The sequence below is a fragment of the Chiloscyllium plagiosum genome, unplaced genomic scaffold (assembly GCF_037043375.1).
Source record: "Chiloscyllium plagiosum isolate Xiang-an unplaced genomic scaffold, Cpla_swu_hap1 HiC_scaffold_9, whole genome shotgun sequence".
NCBI classification, from domain to species: domain Eukaryota; kingdom Metazoa; phylum Chordata; class Chondrichthyes; order Orectolobiformes; family Hemiscylliidae; genus Chiloscyllium; species Chiloscyllium plagiosum.
In genome coordinates this window covers 93,020,670-93,045,064 of record NW_028270147.1, presented here as the reverse complement: position 1 = coordinate 93,045,064, position 24,395 = coordinate 93,020,670, and the positions used below count along the sequence as shown (strand labels likewise).

The 24,395-nt window shown below is 40.9% G+C and overlaps 1 protein-coding gene across 1 annotated transcript in view; it reads right to left on the bottom strand.

Annotated features, from left to right (window-relative positions):
- Positions 1 to 24,395, bottom strand: part of imp3 (IMP U3 small nucleolar ribonucleoprotein 3) — a 264,779-nt gene that overhangs the window by 150,016 nt on the left and 90,368 nt on the right. The window contains exons 3-4 of the mRNA XM_087990922.1: positions 15,897 to 15,971; positions 66 to 145 (exon numbers count right to left, since the gene is read on the bottom strand). Of these exons, the coding sequence (XP_087847048.1) occupies positions 66 to 145; positions 15,897 to 15,971 (155 nt within the window). The remainder of the gene's footprint in view (positions 1 to 65; positions 146 to 15,896; positions 15,972 to 24,395) is intronic.

The following is a 24,395-nucleotide window of genomic DNA, read 5'->3' as shown; positions in this document are numbered from 1 at the left end:
CAAATGAAGCAGCATGGAAAAATCTCTCTAGAGCTTCACTCCATAGGAATATTTGTAAAGGATACGTCCTTGTTCAATGAAGGTAATTGCTGTTTTTAGGTTCTGAGCCATCCGAAGTTTCACCATAATGGTGGGGAGTCGCCTCCTGAAAAAGGAGCACAATTTTCATTTATTTTAAAATGAGAATCAAATGCTTAATACAGCTCTCAGTAAATATCATCTTCTTCCGTCAAGCATTGGCGACCAGGCACAAGAATTCAGTCCTTTATTTGTACAGCTGTGTAGTGGCCAAAAAAAATCTAGTACAAGCTGGTTCTCTCAAATATCTCAGCTTTGAAATTACACAATACTTTCTAGTAACCATACCAACCAACCAAGATAGATTAGTAACTGGGAAAACTCGTTCCAAATGAGCAACAGAATGTGTCAGCCAGGTCTCCAATTTCAGAGGATACACTAAACAAAATTATTCCATTTTACTGTGAAATAGAGGGTGTATGGTAAAACCTCATTAAAAGTCATGTGAAGCACTGTATATCTTCCTCATATTTAATGTGTTCAACAGCTGTATTCTAGAAAATGTCAATCCCAAGCAAGCGTTCTTAATAATAAGTGATTAGGCTTTACTGCTGAATCCCTTTCGAAAAAAAAACACGGCTGACCAAAGTCTAGAACACAAATGTACTAAAAGTCTGTGAAGGAACAGTGCTTGTCAACAAAACAAAATAAATATTCATCATAAGCTTACAGTTGCATGATGAGTTTTTATTAGCAATTGATGGATGGTAGCTACATAGTTTTTCTTTTATCTCAATGCTATCCAGTCACGACACAAACTCTGAAAATTGCGTTTCATTTTTTTTAAAAAACAGCTTAGTGATGAAGACTTCCAGTCTGATTGATCACATGAATTGAATAGTCTTAAATGGTTCTAATTGATATTCTAGACTTGTGTTGATACTGTTCAGAATTGAGATCTACAGCAATAGGAAATTCAACAATAAAGGCACTTTGCTCAGAGCATTTTGAGTTAAAGAAATGTTGAATGTGTCTGCATCAGGAATAACATTTCTTCAATCGTGCAACACAGGTCAGCCTCTGGACACTATGAACTTAACCATCAAGTCAATAAAATCAAATTAGTATACTTTTAAAAATCCAAGACCATGTATACCCTTTGTTATGGCGCGCTTTTATCTTTATCAATATTTTTTAAATCTTACACTTATATGTAATGTCTGTACTATGTCTTCCTGTATTCACAGATTGCGTGTCAATATTTTCAAGTATCGTTACCGGTGTCCACATTCATCGTGAATTTTTTGTGTCTCAAATGTCCATCGTGACACTTGTCACTTTGACTGTATAATATTGTCACTGGATAGCCAAAATTGTCTCAAAATAGTTTTCTGAAATTTTTCATTACCTTTCAGCATCTAATATTTCTAATATTCAAAGTATGAAACTAAACAAAACAGCAATTGGTAAAGATAAAAATATATTCAAATTGTCCACTGCAGAGATAATAGTTTTCTTAAATATTTCACAAGAAAGCTTTGGTCGATTCAATAAAGTTCCAACTTCTGATATGGTAACCTGACCTTGGATTATCAAGTCAGCAAACTTGCAGTGTGCGTAATTCCTGGACGCACTAATTCTGATCAGACGGTTATTCTATTGCAGCATTCAGCTTTTCAACTCCCAGACAATTCTCTTCACATAATTTTGAAAAGCACAATAACAAATAATCAAATATAAGTTATGCCTGTCTGCAAGAAAGTGTACTAACATATTTGCTGTAGCTTTTGTTTGTGTCTCATGACATTTAAATCATGTAAAAATAATCTTGGGAGGCAAGGGCTGAGCAACAGAGAATAAAGAGAGCAAGACAGCAAGAAAAAGAGATGACGACGGCAAGAGTTCAAAGAAGACATAAGAGATATTGTGAAACAGTACAAAACAAGCTAGGGGTGGAATTGCAGCAAAATCATGTTTGCACCAGCAGTTCCAATTTAAGTGCCAACTGACAAATTCGCAATAGTATCTGAAAATAAATACACACTTTCAAAATGAGAGCTAAATAAAAACTTTGCACCCTGGTCTCATTATATTTGGCCTCTCAACCCTGTGGCAAAGGAAGATGGAGATTGAGTCATATGATATTTCACAAATCCTTAATCTGGAACAAGATCCCAGTTTCTTTGTGATTCAGTGACAGAAAAATAAACTTGCTGCAAATGACAGAAATTAAAATCATATAAATTCTACTTTAGTGTTTTGTTTAGAGGAAGCCTTAAATTTACAAACATTAAGGTGAAGTGGAAAATCATATACTGCAAGCTATATGTAAAGTAATCCTCAGCTAATTCAAACTTGACAAACAAATGAATCATTGCGACTACAGAAAATTTCAGTCGTCTTTTATGACGTTTCATAATGAAAATTTTGCACAGGTAAAATCCATTGTCAAAGGGGGCCTTAGTCATCTGTAACTATTCATGTGCAAATCAGATACACTTTCTCGTGTCTGACTGAAATGGTCCATATGCCAAGCAAGGTAGAACATAATACGTACAAGGATCATTAGATGCAGGAACAGAAATAGACCACTGGCCCTGAAATCTGCTCTGTATCCAATGAGATCAAGACTGAACTGATCAAGACTGATAATCCTCAACTTCATTTTCCTGTCTTTCCCCATAACCCTTAATTCGTTTCCAGGCTAAAAACCTGCCTATCTTAGCCATGAATATACTTAATGACCCAACCTCCACATCCCTCTGAGGTAAAAAAATTCCACGAATTCACAGACCTCAGAGAGAAAAGGAAGTCCTCCTTAAAGCTGTCATAAATTGATGACCCCTTACTCTGAGGTTATGACCCTCTAAATGGTTTAGAAAATCACTTTGGTGAAGGGAAGTTTAGGAATGATTAATAAATTGTGTTGACATCCTGTGAATGAATTAATTAAAAAGGAACTACCCATCTTTACCACATTATTTCTGGACTCTAGAAATGTATTGTATCTTCAACAGGTCCTTGAACTCATCCTTCATCCAGTTTAAAAATAAAAAGTCTCTCCCAGAACCTAATTGCAACATAATTTGGCAATATCATCCAGGATCATAACATAATGGTGGAGATCTGGCTCAGGATCATAACAAAAAATCAAGAAGCCGGAACTGGATCAAAAAACTTCTAGGTTACAAGCTGAAAAAAAAGCCTAGATGCTTGGACGGGGATTCCCATTCAGAAGGTACACTTGAATAAATATTTCCCTTGTGCTGATAAATTGCCGATTACATATTAGCATTCTGAAGAAAGTTCATTGGACCGGAAATGTTTACTATGATTTCTCTCCAGAGATGTATTTATTTATTGTATTTGTACCCGCATTTATACATGTGTAAATTGCCCAATATGCACAGTGCACATATCTGAATACAGATATTCACAGGGTTCACTCACCCCAGCCTCTTAGCTGTACAATGATTCGAGAAGCACCTGTATGGCAACCTAATTAAACACATTTTTACTTTGTCATCTAAATTAGCACAAATTAAAACAGAAGAGGAACTTTCATAATTAAGTATATCTGGCAGTTACAAATAAATTTTGGGGTGGGGGTAGGTATAGACGTCCACTACTCCACATGTTTTCTGTTATTGGTTCATAGCCATAGAACAAAGAATTGTGTTGCTTTGTACCAAAATATGTTTGTTGAAATCAACCTGTTCAGAGATGCGACTATACACCTCTGGAGCAGATGGGACTTGAACCCAGGCCTCCCAATTCAGGGGTAGGGTTTCTACCACTGCACCACAAGAGCCCCCCTGTACCAAAATATATTGAATGCAGCGAGGTTGACCACAACTGATAGTCAACAAGTCTCCCGTTAGTGACCAACTAAAAGGCAATTAGCTTCATTAGACACAGACTGGGCCATTTTTAATTGCAGTCTGGTTTAGTTCACTGAGAAACTACATCTCAAAGGTGTATCCTGCTTCCCTCCTCCAACCCCACAGAATCTGTCAAACATTTAAGTCAAAGCAGAACACACTCTCAGATGGTTCAGGCTTTTCCAACTGCATTCATTCCTTAGGATGATCTAACAAAGAGACTAATTCTCCATCTCAGCCAGAGATACTGTTCTTTGATCTGACAAAACTCAAAGTATGTTTACGTTTTAAATTTGAAATTCAAGTTAATCCCAATGCCATATCGCACTACAACTTGTGCATCATTGAAATGGCGGGCATCAAAAGGAAAGGAGTTACTTCTGGGATGATTGAAAAAGAGCTGCAAACTGCAACTAAGGCTGCACCACAGACTATATCTCAACTTGAGAAAGTCAACGGAACATGAAGTATCCAATATTACTCTCAATAAACCTCACATTCTGAAAATGTATAAAGGAGATAAAACAACCTTGATAACTTGATCAAATAAGATGACAGTGGAGGTGGGGAAAATCAACCTCATATGAATGGTGTCAAATTCTATGAGGCACAATTGCTGTGGTTTACAGCTCCTAACTAATTTGCTTAATAGCCCACTCATTCACAGATAGCACAAAAACAAAGTACAAATAGACAAATGAAGTGTTTACAATGGAACAAAATGATAATAAAGATCAATGCCCTTTATTTTTCACATACAGTGAGGGCACAGGTACTGCGTTATACCATAGATAGCTCAAAAACCATCAGATAAAATGTGGAAAATTATTGACCACAAGCACCATAAAACCATGCATAAAAATAGCAAACATGTATTCTTTTGTATTTTTAAATGCCTTGGAGTTATCAATTTCTCAGCAAATGATAGTATTCACATTCACTTTTTTTAAGTTTTCTTTTCCTTTGCTGGCTGGGCCAACATTTATTGCCAGTCTCTCCTTTGGCTTGAGGAGTTGGTGGTGAGCTGCCTTCTTGAACTGTTGTAGTCCATGTGCTGTAAAGACCCACATGCTATTACGAGGGATTTAAAGACTTTGATCGAGCCACACTGAAGGAAATACTGATACATTTCCAAGTCAAGATGGTGAATGGCTTGGAGAGGAACTTGCAGGTGGTGGTGTTCCATGCATTCACTGCCTTTGTCAAATTACATGTAAGTGATCGTGGGTTTGGAAGTACTGTCCAAAGAATTGCTGCAGTGTATCTTGTAGATAGTCCACAATACTGCTATTGCACATCACTGCGGAGGGTATGGATGTCGGTGGATATAGTACCAATCAAGTCAGCTGTTTTGTCCTGGATGGTATCAATCTTCTTGAGAGCTGTTGGAGCTGCACCCAAGGCAAGTGGGGAGTATTCCATCACACTCCTGACTTGTGCCTTGTAGAAAGTGTACATGCTTTGGGAGTCAGGTGGCTATACTGCTGTATTCCTGGGTTCTGACCTACTCTTGTAGCCACTGTATTTAGAATCATAGAGTCAGAGAGATGTATAATCAAGTTGAATTTCTGGACAATAGAAACTACACCACACCACACCCCGCACCTACCCCTCCCAAATGTCAATGTTAGATGGTCTCTTATTGGAGATGATCATTCCCTGACATTAGCATGGTACAAATGATAGTTTCCACTTTTCAGCCCAAACCTGGATTTTGTCCAGGTCTTGTTGCACTTGAACATGGACTGTTTCAGCATCTGAGGAATTACAAACAGTACTGAACATTGTGAATACACTGGTGAACATCCCCACTTCTGATCTTATGATGGAGGCAAGGTCATTGGAGGACAATTGAACCTAGGACACAACCCTGAAGAACACCTGCAGTGGTTTCCTGAAGCTGAAATGACTGATGTTTAACAACAACAATCATCTATCTCTGTGTCAGGTCTGACTCCAACAATTGCAGAGTTTGTCTTCTGATTCCCAATAATTCCAGTTTTGCTCAAGCTCCTTCATGTTTCACTTGGTGAAATATGGGCTTGATAACAAGGAAGGTCACTGTCACCTTACTTCTGGAATTCAGCTCTTTTGTCCATGCTTCATCCAAGGCTGTAATGAGGTCAGGTGATGAGAGACCCTGACAGAACCCAAACTGGGCATCACTGAGCAGGTGCTACTTGATAGCACTGTTGATGACACTCCCAACACTTGAGTAATGATCGAAAGAAGACATATGTGACAGTAATTGACCAAGTTGGTTCTGCTTTTTCTGTACAGGGTATACATCCAGGGAAGTTATTGGGTGGAACTGAGAAATAAGAAAGGGATGATCACCTGATGGGGATTGTATTATAGACCCCCTAATAGTCAGAGGGAAATTGAGAAACAAATTTGTAAGGAGAACGCAGCTATCTGTTAAAAATAATAGGGTGGTTATGGTAGGGGATTTTAACTTTCCAAACATAGACTGGGACTGCCACAGTGGAGAGGAATTTGTTAAGTGGGTACAAGAACATTTTCTGATTCGGTATGTGGATGTACCTACTAGAGAAGGATCAAATCTTGACCTACTATTGGGAAATAAGGCAGGGCAGGTAACTGAGGTGTCAATGGGGAGCACTTTGGGGCCAGCGACCATATTTCTATTAGATTTAAAGAATGATAGAAAAGGACAGAGCTAAAAGTTGAAGTTCTAAATTGGAGAAAGGCCAACTTTGACGGTATTAGGCAAGAACTTTCGAAAGCTGATTGGGGGCAGATGTTCGCAGGTAAAGGGACGGCTGTAAAATGGGAAGCCTTCAGAAATGAGATAACGAGAATCCAGAGAAAGTATATTCCTGTCAGGGTGAAAGGAAAAGCTGGTATGCATAGGGAATGCTGGATGACGAAAGAAATTGAGGGTTTGATCAAGAAAAAGAAGGAAGCATATGTAAGGATATAGACAGGAAGCATATAGACAGGATAGATCGAGTAAATCCTTAGAAGAGTACAAAGGAAGTATGAGGGAAATCAGGAGGGTAAAAAGGGGACATGAGATAGCTTTGGCAAATAGAATTAAGGAGAATCCAAAGAGTTTTTACAAATATATTAAAGAGAAGAGGGTAACTAGGGAGAGAATAGGGCCCCTCAAAGATCAGCAAGGTGGCCTTTGTGTGGAGCCGCAGAAAATGAGGGAGATACTAAATGAGTATTTTGCATCAGTATTTACTGTGGAAAAGGATATGGAAGATATAGACAGTAGAGAAATAGATGGTGACACGATTACAGAAGAGGAGGTGCTGGATGTCTTGAAACAGGTAAAGATGGATAAATCCCCAGGATCTGATCAGGTGTACCCGAGAACTCTGTGGGAAGCTAGAGAAGTGATTGCTGGATTTCTTGCTGAGATATTTGTATCATCGATAGTCACAGGTGAGGTGCCGGAAGACTGGAGGTTGGCAAACGTGGTGCCACTGTTTAAGAAGGGTGGTAAGGACAAACCAGGGAACTATAGACCAGTGAGCCTGACATCAGTGGTGGGCAAGTTGTTGGAGGGAATCCTGAGGGAGGGAATCCTTAGGGACAATACGGACATGTATTTGGAAAGGCAAGGACTGATTTGGGATAGTCAACATGGCTTTGTGCGTGGGAACTCATGTCTCACAAACTTGATTGAGTTTTTTGAAGAAGTAACAAAGAGGATTGATGAGGGCAGAGTGTTAGATGTGCCCTATATGGACTTCAGTAAGGCGTTCGACAAAGTTCCCCATGGGAGACTGATTAGCTGGGTTCAGTCTCACAGAATACAGGGAGAAATAGCCGTTTGGATACAGAACTGGCTCAAAGGTAAAAGACAGAGGGTGGTGGTGGCGGCTTGTTTTTCAGACTGGAGGCCTGTGACCAGTGAAGTGCCACAAGGATCGGTGCTGGGATCCTCTACTTCTTGTCATTTCTTAAATGATTTGGATGCGAGCATAAGAGGTACAGTTAGTAAGTTTGCAGATGACACCAAAATTGGAGGTGTAGTGGACAGCGAAGAGGGTTACCTCAGATTACAACAGGATCTGGACCAAATGGGCCAATAGTCTGAGAAGTGGCAGATAGAGTTTAATTCAGATAAATGTGAGGTGCTGCATTTTGGGAAAGCAAATCTTAGCAGGCACGGTGGATCAGTGATTAGCACTGCTGCCTCACAGCACCAGAGACCCAGGTTCAATTCCCGCCTCGGGCAACTGTCTGTGTGGAGTTTGCACATTCTCCCAGTGTCTGTGTGGGTTTCCTCCGGGTGCTCCGGTTTCCTCCCACAGTCCAAAGATGTGCAGGTTAGGTGAATTGGCCATGTTTAATTGCCCGTAGTGTTAGGAGAAGGGGTAAATGTAGGGGAATGGGTCTGGGTGGGTTGCTCTTCGGAGGGTCGGTGTGGATTTGTTGGGCCGAAGGGCCTGTTTCCACACTGTAAGTAATCTAATCTTAATGGCAAGGTCCTGGGGCGTATTGCTGAACAAAGAGACCTTGGAGTGCAGGTCCATAGCTCCTTGGAAGTGGAGTCGCAGGTAGATAGGATAGTGAAGAAGGCGTTTGGTATGCTTTCCTTTATTGGTCAGAGTATTGAGTACAGGAGTTGGAAGGCCATGATGCGGCTGTACAGGACATTGGTTAGGCCACGGCTGGAATATTGCATGCAATTCTGGTCTCCTTCCTATCGCAAAGATGTTGTGAAACTTGAAAGGGTTCAGAAAAGATTTCCAAGAATGTTGCCAGGGTTGGAGGAGTTGAGCTATACGGAGAGGCTGAACAGGCTGGGGCTGTTTTCCCTGGAGCATGGGAGGCTGAGGGTGACCTTATAGAGGTTTACAAAATTATGAGGGGCATGGATAGGGTAAATAGGAAAAGTAAAAACAATGACTGCTGATGCTGGAAACCAGATTCTGGATTAGTGGTGCTGGAAGAGCACAGCAGTTCAGGCAGCCTCCGAGAAGCAGTAAAATTGACGTTTCGGGCAAAAGCCCTTCATCAGGAATAAAATAGGAAATGTCTTTTCCCTGGAGTCGGGGAGTCCAGAATTAGAGGGCATAGGTTTAGGGTGAGAGGGGAAAGATATAAAAGAGACCCAAGAGGCAACCTTTTCACAGAGGGTGGTACGTGTATGGAATGAGGATGTGGTGGAGGCTAGTGCAATTGCAACATTTAAGAGGCATTTGGATGGGTATATGAATAGAAAGGGTTTGGAGAGATATTGGCCGGGTGCGGGCAGGTGGGACTGTATTGGGTTGGGATATCTGGTCGGCCTGGACAGGTTGGACCAAAGGGTTTGTTTCCATGCTGTACATCTCTATGACTCTATGATATAATGGGCAATTTTTCACTTTGTAGCTGCATTGAAACATCTTGGCTAGGGGTGTGGAGTAAGTTCTGGAGTACAAGTCTTCAGTGTTAATGCCAAAATGTTCAGGGCCTATAACTTTAGCAGTATCCAGTACCTCCAACTGTTTCTGGATTTCAGAGGGAATGAATCAAATTGGCTGAAGGCTGGCATCTGTGATGCTGAGGGCCACTGGAGGAGACCAAGACGGATCATTCACTTCTGGCTAAAGAGTGTTGTGAATGCTTCAGCCTGATCTTTTGGACTGATGTGTTGGGATCTTCTATCATTGAGATGGGGATATTTGTGGAGTTGTTTAATTGTCCACCACCATTCTCAACTGGTTGTGACCGGACTGCAGAGTTTAGATCTGATCCATTGGACATGGGATCACTTAGCTCTGTCTATTACTTGCTGTTTATGCTGTCTGACACTGTGATCTCTAATCACCTGAAAGAATGAACAAAATTACAGCATCCTGGACACAAAGCTGGCAGGAATTCCTAAACAGTTGATGGAAGAGGTCTTGAGAATACTTTTCAGAAAAAGACATATCTTTACATTACTGGGAAAACCAAAAATGGAGTGGACTAAGGGGAAAATAATAGATGTCAACTTTTACTTCAAAATATGCCACCTTAGAATTTATACTTTTTGCACATCAAAACTGTAACAAACAGCACAAATCATTTACTTTTCTGGAAGTAACAGAACAAATTCTCTGGAAAAGTGCATTACAGTAGTTTGTCTTTTCAATTGTAGAATTTTTATTTATCAGGTTTCTGGAAAGGTCAGCTGATAATGGTGCAACAATGGGATGAAAAGTGCAACTCTTTAGTCAATGAGATAATGGTTGGGGGAAATAAATAACTAATTAAACAAACAAACAAATAAATGTTTAGAAAAGGGTGAATTGAAATGAGTGAATTCCAATGACAATTCTGACTTCAAAGCTCCCAGCATCTGCCCTTGCCATTCACCTAAAGCCCATCTTCCTCCATTTTCTCACCCTAAATTTCTCCTCCATCAATACCCTCTCACCATAAACTCCTTCACCTCTCTACCCTCCTCTAACCCTGGCATCTTCCCCCACCTCTCCAACTGGCTCTCACCATAAATTTTATATTTACATTTTATATCTCTCTCTCTTACTTAAAATCTTCCTTAAAACCTAACTGGTTGTACAGGTTTTTGATCACCCCACCCGATACATTTCTTTCTTCCTTAGCTGAATATTTAATTTTCTGCATGCACAGCTTGGAACACACATCTATTTTACATAAATATTAGTTGTTGTTTTGTTTCCCGCTGTCTTGTACAACAATTGCATTAACTTTGCAAAGGAGATTTATTGCAAAATTGAATACAGCTTCCTGTTTCAAGCTGACTCAGAAGCATTGGGTGTGGCATAGAAGCATAGCATATAATGACAATATTTTATTTGATGCACTGGAAAGGTTACTCTGTAAGTATGCAATGTGCAGTAAACTGAAGGTTTACAAACAGCTATCTTGGCAGCTTGAAGTTTCATGCAAGATTTTTGTTTTTGCTCTATTTCAAGGTAAATATCACTTCACCTTCTTGAACTTGTCCATACGAAACGCTTTCCGTATTTACTCAAATTCACTCGCCAATCAACACACATCTCAGGAAGCATTTCATCACATGCCAGGAATTGAACCATCACACAGACTCTGCTCTGAGATCCATGTACATCAGGAGAAACTAGTCCAGAATGAACACATGAAGAGAGAGGTCTTTTCTCTACACTAGAGAACCACTAGGGACTTGACATTGGGAAGGTGGGCCCTGCTGACAGCCGCCCACCTCCCCTTACTTCTGATACCCCTCTCCTTGTAAGTCCCAACCTGTGAACCCACCTTAGTTATGGGTCCTCCATGATCTGGGAGTACAAAACCTTATCAGCTCATCTGTTTACCTTAAGTGGCCATCAATTAGCCATTTAAGGACCTCATTTGTAGTAAGGTAGAAAGGTTGATAATGGATCCTCCTACCCTGAGTTTGTCTTCAGACACTGCCATTATACCACCTAACTCAATGCTGTTCCCAACTTCGAGCTCACCACCAGCTAATGCTAATTAGTCCAGATGTGAATTTCTGAGCAGTTCTTGTCTAAGGTTTATGTGGTTAGGAAACTGCTGTTTTTGCATCAAGAATATTCCCAAATTAGTTGAAACTTGTGTCTTGATAAAAGATTGATGGAAACATATACTGTCACCAACTCTAAGCCCATTCAACAGCTTAATGCCTGCCACTATCCAAAGCATATGCCTTATCATTTTACACTCATACTAGTTAAGCATGGATTCCTAATTTGCCAAGTCACCATATGGTTAGCAGAAGCAATCACAAGAGTCGTTATTTTCTGTTGCCATTCAGTTCTTGCCTCAAGGTTACAATGTTGTGGATCCTTAAGCGGGCAAATCAATAAGAAAAGCAAGAAAAAGAAATACTACATTGTTAGCGGTGTTATCTTTCAAAGTAGATGTTAAACAGAGGGCCAAACTGTATTTTCAGAAAGACACAAAAGATCACTCAAAGAGGAGTACAATTATTGGTGTCCAGGCCAATCTCTCAGTCAACATCACATAATAAACAAATTAGCTGGTCAGTAAACAAGGACTTCGCCATGTCCAAGTCGGGTGCACCATGCCCTATATTACAACAATGACAACACTTCAAAAGTAAGCCATTGATCGTGAACCACTTTGAGGCATCTGGTCTATGTTCACAGAAGCAGCCATCGAAAGTATTTCAAGGATATCATGAACGCCCACCTTGTGAAGACTGGTTTTGACTGCAAGAGCTGGGAAGAGAGTACACTGAACCACCCATGGTGGCAAGCCCTGCTTCACAAAGGAAAAAATGATTTTAAAGCAAGGTGGGTGACAAGGGCTTAAGATGCAAGAAGAAAGATTGAGAAGGTGTGCTACCTTTCATCAACCATGAATTGACCAACTGACGAAAAAGATTTCCTCTTCCCCATCAATGCTGCTTTCACCTTAGTCTTTTAACCTTCCTTTCTACCTGTTAAACTCTGTACTGATTCCATCCCTAACTCTAACACCCTCATTCTCTCTGCCCCCTCTTTCTTCTCTATTTCTTATTCCTATCGGATTCCATAGCAAATATCCTCCTTGCATTGAGGTAACCCCAATTATTTAAATACAAGTTTTTATTTTTCTTCTGTTCTTTTTGCAGAATTATGCATTTTTAGTGAGCTTGTGAGATACAAATACTCTGTGGCTGATCAGCCTAACATGCTGTCAAAATTGGTCAAACTCAATGATGTCTAATGTGTGCAACTCTAGTAGTCGACTAAAAATTCAATTATTTGACTATATCTTTTGAATGAGGCATAAATGTAACAGAAACAAATAAATGAAGGTATGTACCACTCCCTCGGAAACAAAGTTAAGCAAAACTCAGCTGACCAGTGGCTCAGTTAATGCAGACCATCGGATGGTGTGATGAGCAAGGTACTAGCACCCTCCAACACATGTACCAAGTCAGCTAATCAAGGAACCAGAAAAAATACTATTGGTCTTAATATCCACAGATGAGAGAACTGAAAGTTAACCTGAATTCCTGTTTCTAAACACCATCTAATTATTCTTATAAATAAAACTTTTATGCACTGGATTAGGACAGAATTGAACTCAGATTATTCTAGTTCTCTCAGAGCTTTTTTTTAAGTTTAATTGAAGTAGCTACTAACTTTTCATTAAAGCCAGAACGGTGGCTTTCAAAATCCACCAATTTGTTTTTTTTAAACCAATAGTCCCTGCCACTATTCACCACCTTCCTAAATTAGCATGTTCTGAAATCATATCTCCAATCTAACGTACACATTTCAAGACAAAATACCCTGTGTCTTCAATACCTATTAAAGTACACTATACATGCACTCTTTAAAAGAAAACTGAAATTTCTAAGCAGCCTTTTAAGAAACAAATTTGAAAACACTTGTATTTTGAATCTATCTTATTTCCACTACTACTTCTATATTGCATTATTTTTCATTATTTGTTCATTTGATTTCTTAATTAGTAATTTGATTTCTTAATTAGTAACCCTTTTTATTATGATGTTTTGTTCTGAGAGCAATCCAAATATTACTAAACTTAGAAACATTCACTGGATTTAACTCAATGCAAAAGGGCAGCATTCAAGGCATGAGGTGAAAACTGGAACAGCACGACAGTCTTGATACCAGGAAGAAATGGAAATAGAAGTGTCAGAGGGAATGAGACCTTGTGGAAGATCAGTAGTAAGCTGAAACTTTATTGCTGGAACAGCACAGCAGGTCAGGCAGCATCTAGGGAACAGAAGATTCGACGTTTCGGGCACATGCCCTTCTTCAGGAATGAGCAGAGAGTGTTCAGCAGGAGAAGATAAAAGGTAGGGAGGAGGGACTTGGAGGAGGGGCGTTGGAAATGTGATAGGTGGAAAGAGGTCAAGGTGAGGGTGATAGGTCGGAGTAGGGTGGAGGCGGAGAGGTCAAGAAGAAGACTGCAGGTCAGGAAGGCGGTGCCGGGCTGGAGGGATTCGGCTGAGACAAGGTGGGGGGAGGGGGGATGAAGGAACTGGTGAAGTCCAAGTTCATCCCCTGTGGTTGGAGGGTTCCCAGTCGGAAGATAAGACGCTCCTCCTCCGACCGTCGCGTTGTTGTGGTTTGGCGGTGGATGAGTCCAATGACCTGCATATCCTCGGTGGAGTGGGAGGGGGAGTTGAAATGCTGTGCTACAGGGTGATTGGGTTGGTTCGTCCGGGTGGCCCAGAGGTGCTCTCTGAATCGCTCGGCAAGTAGGCGGCCTGTCTCCCCAATATAGAGGAGGCCACACCGGCTGCAGCGGATGCAGTAGATAATGTGGGTGGAGGTGCAGGTGAATCTGCGTCTCCTCCACTTCCCGCTCCTCCGCCCTTGAGCCCCGCCCCTCCACCGCCACCAGGACAGAACCCCACTGGTCCTCACCTACCACCCCACCAATCTCCATGTACAGCGCATCATCCGCCGTCACTTCCGCCACCTCCAAACGGACCCCACCACCAAGGATATATTTCCCTCCCCTCCCCTATCAGCTTTCCGTAGAGACCACTCCCTCCGCGACTCCCTTGTCAGATCCATACCCCCCACCAACCCAACCTCCACTCCCGGCACCTTCCCTTGCAACCGCAGGAGGTGCAACACTTGCGCCCACACCTCCCCCCTCACTTCTCTCCAAGGCCCCAAAGGAAACTTCTATATCCGCCACAGATTCACCTGCACCTCCACCCACATTATCTACTGCATCCGCTGCAGCCGGTGTGGCCTCCTCTATATTGGGGAGACAGGCCGCCTACTTGCCGAGCGATTCAGAGAGCACCTCTGGGCCACCCGGACGAACCAACCCAATCACCCTGTAGCACAGCATTTCAACTCCCCCTCCCACTCCACCGAGGATATGCAGGTCATTGGACTCATCCACCGCCAAACCACAACAACGCGACGGTCGGAGGAGGAGCGTCTTATCTTCCGACTGGGAACCCTCCAACCACAGGGGATGAACTTGGACTTCACCAGTTTCTTCATCCCCCCTCCCCCCACCTTGTCTCAGCCGAATCCCTCCAGCCCGGCACCGCCTTCCTGACCTGCAGTCTTCTTCTTGACCTCTCCGCCTCCACCCTACTCCGACCTATCACCCTCACCTTGACCTCTTTCCACCTATCGCATTTCCAACGCCCCTCCTCCAAGTCCCTCCTCCCTACCTTTTTTTTATCTTCTCCTGCTGAACACTCTCTGCTCATTCCTGAAGAAGGGCATGTGCCCGAAACGTCGAATCTTCTGTTCCCTAGATGCTGCCTGACCTGCTGTGCTGTTCCAGCAATAAAGTTTCAGCTTTGATCTCCAGCGTCTGCAGACCTCACTTTCTCCTCGAAGATCAGTAGTAAGACTTGGGCAATGCAGAATCTCAAGAGGTCCATTGTCCTCAACTTGTCTCCATCCACATGTATGTTTTTCAACTTTTAATGAAGAATCAGGACTCGTATCAGGATGATTTTTGTCTTCCAAGTCAATTTATATTCGTCGCTGACTAAAACAAAAGTTCCAATAATCCTTCCATGACGTGAAAAGTTAAATTGACTTTGAATCCAATTTCTTCCTAGCTAAATAAGCACTTTGCATAGCATTTAGATTATGAGTGCAATTTAACAGAGGTTTGAAATTTAAACATAACACCTTTGTAAATCAGAGATAGCAAAGAAAACTGAATTCACTCTCAGAAAATAGGTTAACGAGCTTTATTGTTAAAAGGTTCTCACAGGACTATAGCGAATGTAACTACCCTGTTCTCAGACAGAGAGCAATTTTCGTCTATCATCATTTTCAAATTTGTTCTCTCTCTTCTAAGTAAGTTATTTCAGCAAATTTATCATGGATCAAAATCTATAACATACCAAACAAATTAGACACAACTTTCATATCACACTGTTAATGTAGAAAAAAGGTCAATACAATACAGAATATGAATATGAATTAATTGCTAATGAGCAATTGGTAGTGATTTCTATATGATTACAAATACATGACAATGTTAAAAATCATATTGCGCCATAGTCTCATTGTAAATGATCATGTGATAAATTCATACCTGCAGAAAGATGAAGCTGACACTCTCTCACAAAGTTGCAGTCCTTGCTTTGTGGGGATCAGGCCTGCTGAATATCTGAAATTAATAACAGGGCCAAAATTAAATGGACATAATTCCATGAAATAGGAACTAACTCCTCCATACAATTTTCCAGTGTTAAGAAACAACTTCTCGCACTCTAGTAGTATCAAATGCTGTCAAAGTATGAATAACACAAACCAATCACTCTGTAAATCATTGCTGAGCCTGAACACATATCCTCAATCATTATCTGAAACATTGGGCTGAAGTTCTGTATTCACCAGGACCTGAACAGAGAATCAAGGCGAAATATTTCAGGCACTGGAAATCTGGGGAGAAAAATCCCAGCAGATTTGATAGCATTTGCAGAGGAAGAAACTGAAGTGAGAATGCTTGAATTCTCTGGAATGGAAAATGCTTACTCACATTTACGCGTACAGAACTAACTAGTACAAATTCCGGTCATGCACCATCTCATCTAAAAGTATTTTTTTTAATCTTCTAAAACTAAAAGGCATCTCTCCACAGCAGGTGATGCAAAAAATTGCAACATCTCCAGATGGTCTTTCACTTCAGGGATCTGTTTCACATTCCAGTCAAAACCATTTGAATTAAAAACTTGAGAACCCACCATAAGATGTTATGATATGGGTATACAAAGTTAAAAATCACACAACACCAGGTTATAGTCCAACAGGTTTAAGTGGAAGCACACTAGCTTTCGGAGCACCACTCCTTCATTCACCCACAACCACCTGATGAAGGAGCGGCACTCCGAAAGCTAGTGTGCTTCCATTTAAACCTGTTGGACTATAATCCAGCGTTGTATGATTTTTAACTCTGTGCACCATAAGATGAGCTTGGTGAACATTAGTACACTTGCAAAAAGAGAAATGTCAATAGCACAGAGAAGGTCATTCATAAAATGCATAACATATGCAACAATATCATACCAACAGAAGACAACGTGGCACAGCTGGGGCATATTTCTGGGTTCTGCAAAGGGGAGAGTGTCAAAAATAAAGAAAGAAAGAGTTAAGGGAACTTCTTTTTTTAATTAGTGTTCAGATGTGGTCATTACTAGCAAGGACAGGATTAATTTCTTATTCTGAATTGTGAAATGGTAGTGATGACCCTTCTCCCGAAACCTCTGCAGTCTGCGTATTGATGTTATTCTCACAATGATAGGAAATTCTAGGATTGAGACTCGGCAATGATGAGTCCAAATTAGAACTGTGCGTGACACAAGTGTGATGCTCACAATGCACCTTCTACCCTTGAGATTCTAGGGAATTGGAGTTTGTTGGTTACTGTTTGTTACTGCCCAAGAAGCCTTAGCTATTTGCTGTAATATATTATGTAGCAGTCAAAATACCGAGTGGCATGAAAAACTGTGGAACTTGGATGCCTTTTTATTTTGGCATCATCCAAGCCTTAGTATTTTTATACACTGAGCCATCTAGTTCCTCCAGTGCATACTAATTCTGACTTGCCATGTCAAACAGTTCTGACAAGTCACTATTTTAATAGCTGACTGCATATAAAATATGATGCAAAAAATATTTTGCTTCACAAAGTTTCTACGTACTAAGTTCCCCTTTTATTCAATGCACCAACAGGCTAATTTTAAAATTATATCCAGAGCCAGCATTATCAACTCTTGTGTTCAGGAAATATAGCACACTTCATGTGTCTAACAAATATTGACCTCATCCCACTTGCCCTCTCTCTCACTATGATAAAACATCAGCCCAAAAGGACAATGATAACAGAGTTGATGGAGAAAGAACTTCTATTTGTCTGATAGCTATCACATTCTTAGGACTTCCTAAGACATCTTACAACCATAATACCTACTTCTGAAGCATAACCATTATTTTGCAGGAAAAAAGTTCATGCAAAGTCTCACAAATAGCATGGTAGAGAGAAAACAGAGGTAGAGAGGACATGGTTACGATATACTCGGATTCAAACTTAAATCACTGTTTAATCAGTCAAACGCTGATTCCACACACAAAACTGCACACATAGTAAATGTTTCACACCATAGATTATCAAAGAGTGTTCAACTGATATGAGAAGTACCTCTCTTATCTACTCCTTTTTCAATATTAAATGCAACTCAATTAAGTTCATTCTCTTCAGGTTATCCTCTCTCCATTTTATATTTATTCATTAAATGGGCAAGTATAAAACATTCAACATTACAATAATTCCCCATCCCTTCTTCAATTTGAATTTAGGTCATGTTTTCATTATCTCCATTAGTCTTTCTTCTCCCAACATGAACCATCAGATCCCACAAAAGGTCTCAGCTTTGTTCTCTAATACATCATCTTATCAAATTTCAAGCTCTGTACAATGCTGAGCTCTTCTTCGAAATACACTATGCCTATTTCTTTGACTGATAGTCTTTGACTGCACCCATATATAGCTGACCCTTTCCTCTCATCTTCAGAAATTTCATCCACCTGGACCCACCCCACCCCCACCACCCCCTCCCCCGGCCTCAGCCTCTAGATCTTTTCATTAAGCGCTACTGGCTTGAAAAACTCAATTCCTGTCTCCAATTATCTCTCTCTCAACCAGTCTTTGGTCCCCACAACATTGTCCAATTCCTAACCACAGTTTCCTTTCTTGGCAACTGTACTAAGTTGCATAAGAACATGAACAAACTCGATGTTATGTTTGACCCTGAGGCGAGTTTCAAATCTTATATCCACATAATCACCAAGGTTACCTATTTTCAATTCCATAATATTGTTCAACTCCATCCCTGCCACAGCTCACCTGTGCTGAAATCTATGTCTTTGTTACCTCTACACTTGAGTGTTTCAATGGTCAATATTTCTTTTTCCATCCCATGTAAGTTTGTGCTCATTCAAAATTTTGCTGTTCATATCTTTCAGCAGTCTTGAAAAAGCTAAAGCTCTATGGCTGTCTTCCTCTCATCTGACTAGAAAGCAGTGTATCTGATACCTCTCTTCCAGAAGACGAGGATAGAAAGTCAGAAATAACCACTATTTTGCAGGAAAAAAGTTCATGCAAAGTCTCACAAACAGCACATGCGCCTAACCTTTGTCATTGTGAAAATGCTATTTAATTATTAAAAAGGTAATATTGGGAAATTTAGAAATGCGAAGTATGAATAGGCAGAGTCAACATGGTTTAATGTTTGACAAGTTTATTAAAAGTTCTGAGGACGTAACGAGCATGATGGATAAAGAGGAACCAGATTATGTTGTGTATTCAGATTTCCAAAAGGTATTCAATAACGTGCTTCATAAAATGTGATTGCATAAGCTAAGAGCTAGTAGTGTTATTTGCAGTATACTAGCATACATTGAGGATCAGCTGGCTACTAAAAAAAAGTCAAGATAAATGGCTCATTCGCAGGTTGGCCAACAATTTACAATCAATATTAATCGTTTGAATGAAGGGACCACGTGTGCATTAGTCAAGTTATTGAGGGTACAAAGATAGGCAGGAAAGCAAGTTGTGAGGAAGACACAAAGTCTGTAAAAAGGTAAAGACAGGTGAAGCAAATGGGTAAAAGTTTGGCAGGTAGATCATGTGGGAAGACATGTTGTTACCTGTTTTGTTGTGAAAAATAGAAAAGCCAATCTTTTACATGTTTAGACAATGCACAGTGCTCTGGTACAGGGGTCCTAAAAATGTTCATGCACAAATCACAAGTTAGAAAGAAGATGCACATGATACAGGGGAAGGAGGGAGCTGTACCAGTTGGACGGTTTCACTTCAATCAAAACCTTGCCACCCAGGTAAATAGTGCGCTGAAGAAGGCATATGGCGTACTGGCTTTTATTGGTAGAGGAATTGAGTTCTGGAGCCCTGAGGTCATGTTGCAGTTGTATAAGACTCTGATGCGGCCACATCTAGAGTATTGTGTGCAGTTTTGGTCACCATGCTATAGGAAGAATGTGGAGGCACTGGAACGGGTGCAGAGGAGGTTTACCAGGATGTTGCCTGGTATGGTAGGAAGATCGTATGAGGAAAGGCTGAGGCACTTGGGGCTGTTTTCATTGGAGAAAAGAAGATTTAGGGGTGACTTTAGAGGTGTACAAGATGATTAGGGGTTTAGATAGGGTCGACCATGAGAACCTTTTTCCACGTATGGAGTCAGCTATTACGAGGGGGCATAGCTTTAAATTAAGGGGTGGTAGGTATAGGACAGATGTCAGGGGTAGATTCTTTACTCAGTGAGTCGTGAGTTCATGGAATGCCCTGCCAGTAGCAGTGGTGGACTCTCCCTCTTTATGGGCATTTAAACGGGCATTGGATAGGCAGATGGAGGATAGTGGACTAGTGTAGGTTAGGTGGGCTTAGATCAGCGCAACATCGAGGGCCAAAGTGCCTGTACTGCGCTGTATTTTTCTAATGTTAAAATCGGAAATTGCTGGTTAAACTGAGCAAGTCTGGCAGCATCTGTGGGGAACAGCAAAACCGATGTATCAAGTCCGGTCACCCTTAATCAGAACTGTTAGCAGCTAGAAAAAGGTGGTAATTATGCTGAAGATGAAGTTGGGAGCAGGCGTGGAGCATGAAAGGGGAAACAGCAAAGCCAATGTTTCAAGTCCGGTTACTCTTCATCAGAACTGTTAGCAGCTAGGAAAAGGTAGTAATTATGCTGAAGATGGAGCTGGGAGCAGGAGTGGAGACAGAGAGGAGAGGGGGAGATTTGAGCCCAGAAAGAGAAAGATAAGAAAGGGTTGTAGACAAGGAGAATATGGGTAGGAGGCCAGGACAGAGGAAAACCTGAATGGGAATGGGTGACTGCGCAAAAAGAAACCTATATCATAACAGGACCAGATGTAGGGTGGGTAAAAAAAATGGAAAGATGGAATCAGCTTCTAAAGTTATTGAACTCGATCGTTGAGTCCTAGAGACTGCAGAGTCCTAAATGGAAAGTGAGAGTTGTTCTTCAAGCTTGCACTGAGGCTCGATGAAACATTGCAGCAGGCCAGTGACAGAAATGCTGGCATGGTAACATGTTTGTCTGTTTAAGGAGCAGCAACTGGAAGCTCAGGGTCATTATTGCAGACAAAATCGAGCTGTTCTGCAAAGCATTCACTCAGTCTGCATTTCATCTCCCCAGTGTAGAGGAGATGACACAGTGAATAGCAAATAGGGGAGACAAGATTGAATGAAATATGGGTGAATCGCTGCTTCATCTTCACATCTTTTCTTCACTTCTCCATCCCCCTTTCTGGTGATAGGGTTTCAACTAATATCTATTGTAAGTTCACTGACTCCATTTCAATACAGTTTCTGCCAGGAATTTGCCTAGATCCTCAGTCACATCTGTTCTAACTATGTCACTTGGGAATCAAGGAATACGGAAGGAAAGGGAAGTTAATGTACAAGTTCAGTCATGAGTTCACTGAGTCACAAAGTGGGCTCAATGGACAGTATGGCCTACATCTACTCATGTTTTTCAACACCTCATCTCTTTCCCCAAAGGATCCATTCCACAATGGGCCTGTCCCTTCACGATGTATTGGGCGACTTCATAATGTCAAACGCACCATTCTATTCACATCGAAGTTCAGGAAATCCAACAGCTGCCCTTTAACATCCTCCCTATCCAAAGTGGTCCCAAAACCACTTTTCAGGTGAATCAACAATTTGCATGTACTTCATTCATTTAGGAAAACAATCTCTGCTCCTAATATTGTCTGCTCTGTACTGGAGGCCAAACACAGATTTGAACACAAACTGAAGAGTCACAGGACTGGAAACAGATGTTACCATACCTGCTGAATTTCTCCAGCAATTTGTTTTTGTTTCTGAGCACTCCTTTTCAGCGCATGAAACCTTTGGTTTCTAGTTACTCCACCTTTAAATTTTTTACCTGTCTCATTTGTACCCACTTTTGCATGGTACCATCATCCCTACTTTATCATATATTGCCTTACTTTCGACCAATATTTGAGAGTGACAGCTTGGAGTTCTCCTTGCTCGCTGACAAGGCATTCAACTGTTTACGGAATTGGACATTAAAATTGTGACAACAGATTCTGTTCCGAAAGCCACTTAAAGAGACACTATCTCACAGCTGTCTTTATGTTCTTTGCCGCTCTCTACCTCTGCAGTTGCTTAAAACTTTACAACTGTGATATTTCACATTCATAATGAAAGGTGAAATACCTGCACAAAGGCAGGTATCCTGTGTCCAAATCATCCTTTATATACTTGTCCACAGTACACTGGCCGTAGTCAGCCAGCCAGCTAATACAGAGGAACCTCGATTATCAAAAGGACATGGGCGGGATTATTTCATTCAGTTAATTGAATACCAGATAATATAGGGACCTTGTTCAGATAATCCAAAATTCAGTTAATCAAATGCTGGGTAATCGAGGTTCCTCTGTAGTCAATCCCTTGAACTGAGCAGATTCTAAACTCCGTTAATATCGGTCAGTCAGGACTTCCCTGATTGGCCAGGTTAACAGCCCCAATCAAGGACTTCATAGTCGACCAAGTCCACCTGGTTCCAATCACTACAAAGGTCAGCAACATGAGACACGAACTATTTTCTCTCTCCACTGGTGCCTAACCAGCTGAGTATTTCCAGCATTTTCCGATAACAGTGAAGTTCTGACTTATTGTACTCTTAACTGAGGGAGACTCTGGAGTAATCTGTATTAAGCTTAATGTTAAAACACTAATGGTTTTAATCATTGGTGGTGAAACTGAAAGGATGAATTTGAAGCACTATTTTAGCTACACTAAACTAGCACATGGCACAAAACCAAAGTACGTGGAATCAAGCACTTTTTTTTAACCTGGTACATTGATTCTTGACTATATTTTGATGCTGTTACCATAGGGTTGATAAGAAGACATATGGCTACCAACCTGGGTGGCAACCTTCAAGGATCTATGTACCTGGACACAGATCTCTCTGCACATCTACACTACCCAAGAATCTGACCATTAGCCCAGTACTTTGCATTCCTGTTACTCCTTCCAAAGTGAATCACCTCACACGTTTCCTCATTAAATTCCATTTGCCACCTCTCAGGCTAGCTCTGCAGCTTATCTATGTCTCTCTGTAACCTACAACATCCTTTGCCACTGTCCGCAACTCTACATACCTTACTCCCATCCTTCTGTGCCCTCATCCAGATCATTTATATAAATGACAAAAACAGTGGACCCAAAACAGATCCTTGCGGTATACCACTAGTAACTGTAATCCAGGATATATATTTACCATCAATCACCACCCTCTGTCTTCTTCCAGCTATCCAATTTCTGATCCAAACCGCTAAATCACCTGCAATCCCATGCCTCCATATTTTAGCCTACTGTGGGGAGCCTTCTTGAACACCTTGCTGAAATCAATATACACCACTTCAACCGCTTGACCCTCATCCACCTGTTTGGTCACCTTGTCAAAGAACTCAATAAGGTTTGTGAGGCATGACCTACCCTTCATAAAACCATGTTGACTATCCCTAATCAACTTATTCCTCTCTCGATGATTATAAATCCCATCTCTTATAATTCTTTCCAACACTTTACCCACAACTGAATTAAGGCTCACAGTTGTATAATTTCCAGGGTTGTCTCTACTCCCTTTCATGAACAACATTTGCTATCCTAAAGTCTGCTGGGACTATTCCTGTAGACAATGACGACATAAAGATCAAAACCAAAGGTCGGCAATCTCTTCCCCGGCTTCCCAGAGAATCCTTGGGTAAATCCGGCCATGGAGACTTATCTATTTTCACACTTTCCAGAATTGCTAACACCTCTTTATGTACCTCAATCCCAAATTCTAAATTTGTCTTCACTGATGCTGTCAGACCTGCTGAGCTTTTCCAGCACCCCGGTTGCTGTTTCTGATTCATAATATCCACAGTTCTTTTGGTTCTAATTTACTGGGAGTTCCTAATTCAGGTCTACATCAGACGTCAGGAAATATTCTTAAATTTATCCCGATTTATCAATTATTTTTAACAGATAATGTGAACGTATTCACTTCTCCAGTCACGGTTCTGACTTTTCAATTTCTTTATGCATGCTTGATTCTGATATTTTGTCAGAAAAGCTTAGATAAACACAGGAAATACTCTCCTTGAATCCACCACTGTCACTGAGGCTATTTAAGAAATAAAATTACAGGAAAGTATTTATTAGCTATGTGTTACGAATGCTGCCACTGCAACTTGCACTGACCAACATGAGGATAGTCTTTCGTTTGCTTTGCTATAATTTGTGGATCAACTGTGTCACAGGAGTTTTGGAGTAATGTGCTGTGTAGTAATAATTAACTAATCAAATTCATGTATGTGGGAGAGTTGAAGTGGGGTTGCAAATTTCAAGACAGGAAAATAAGTCACTTACATATCTGATCCAAAAATGATGTTATCGCAAATAAGATGACTTAATTTAGGCAACTGAAAGTGATTGTTATCAAGACAAAAGGCAGAGGTTGTTATTAAACAGATG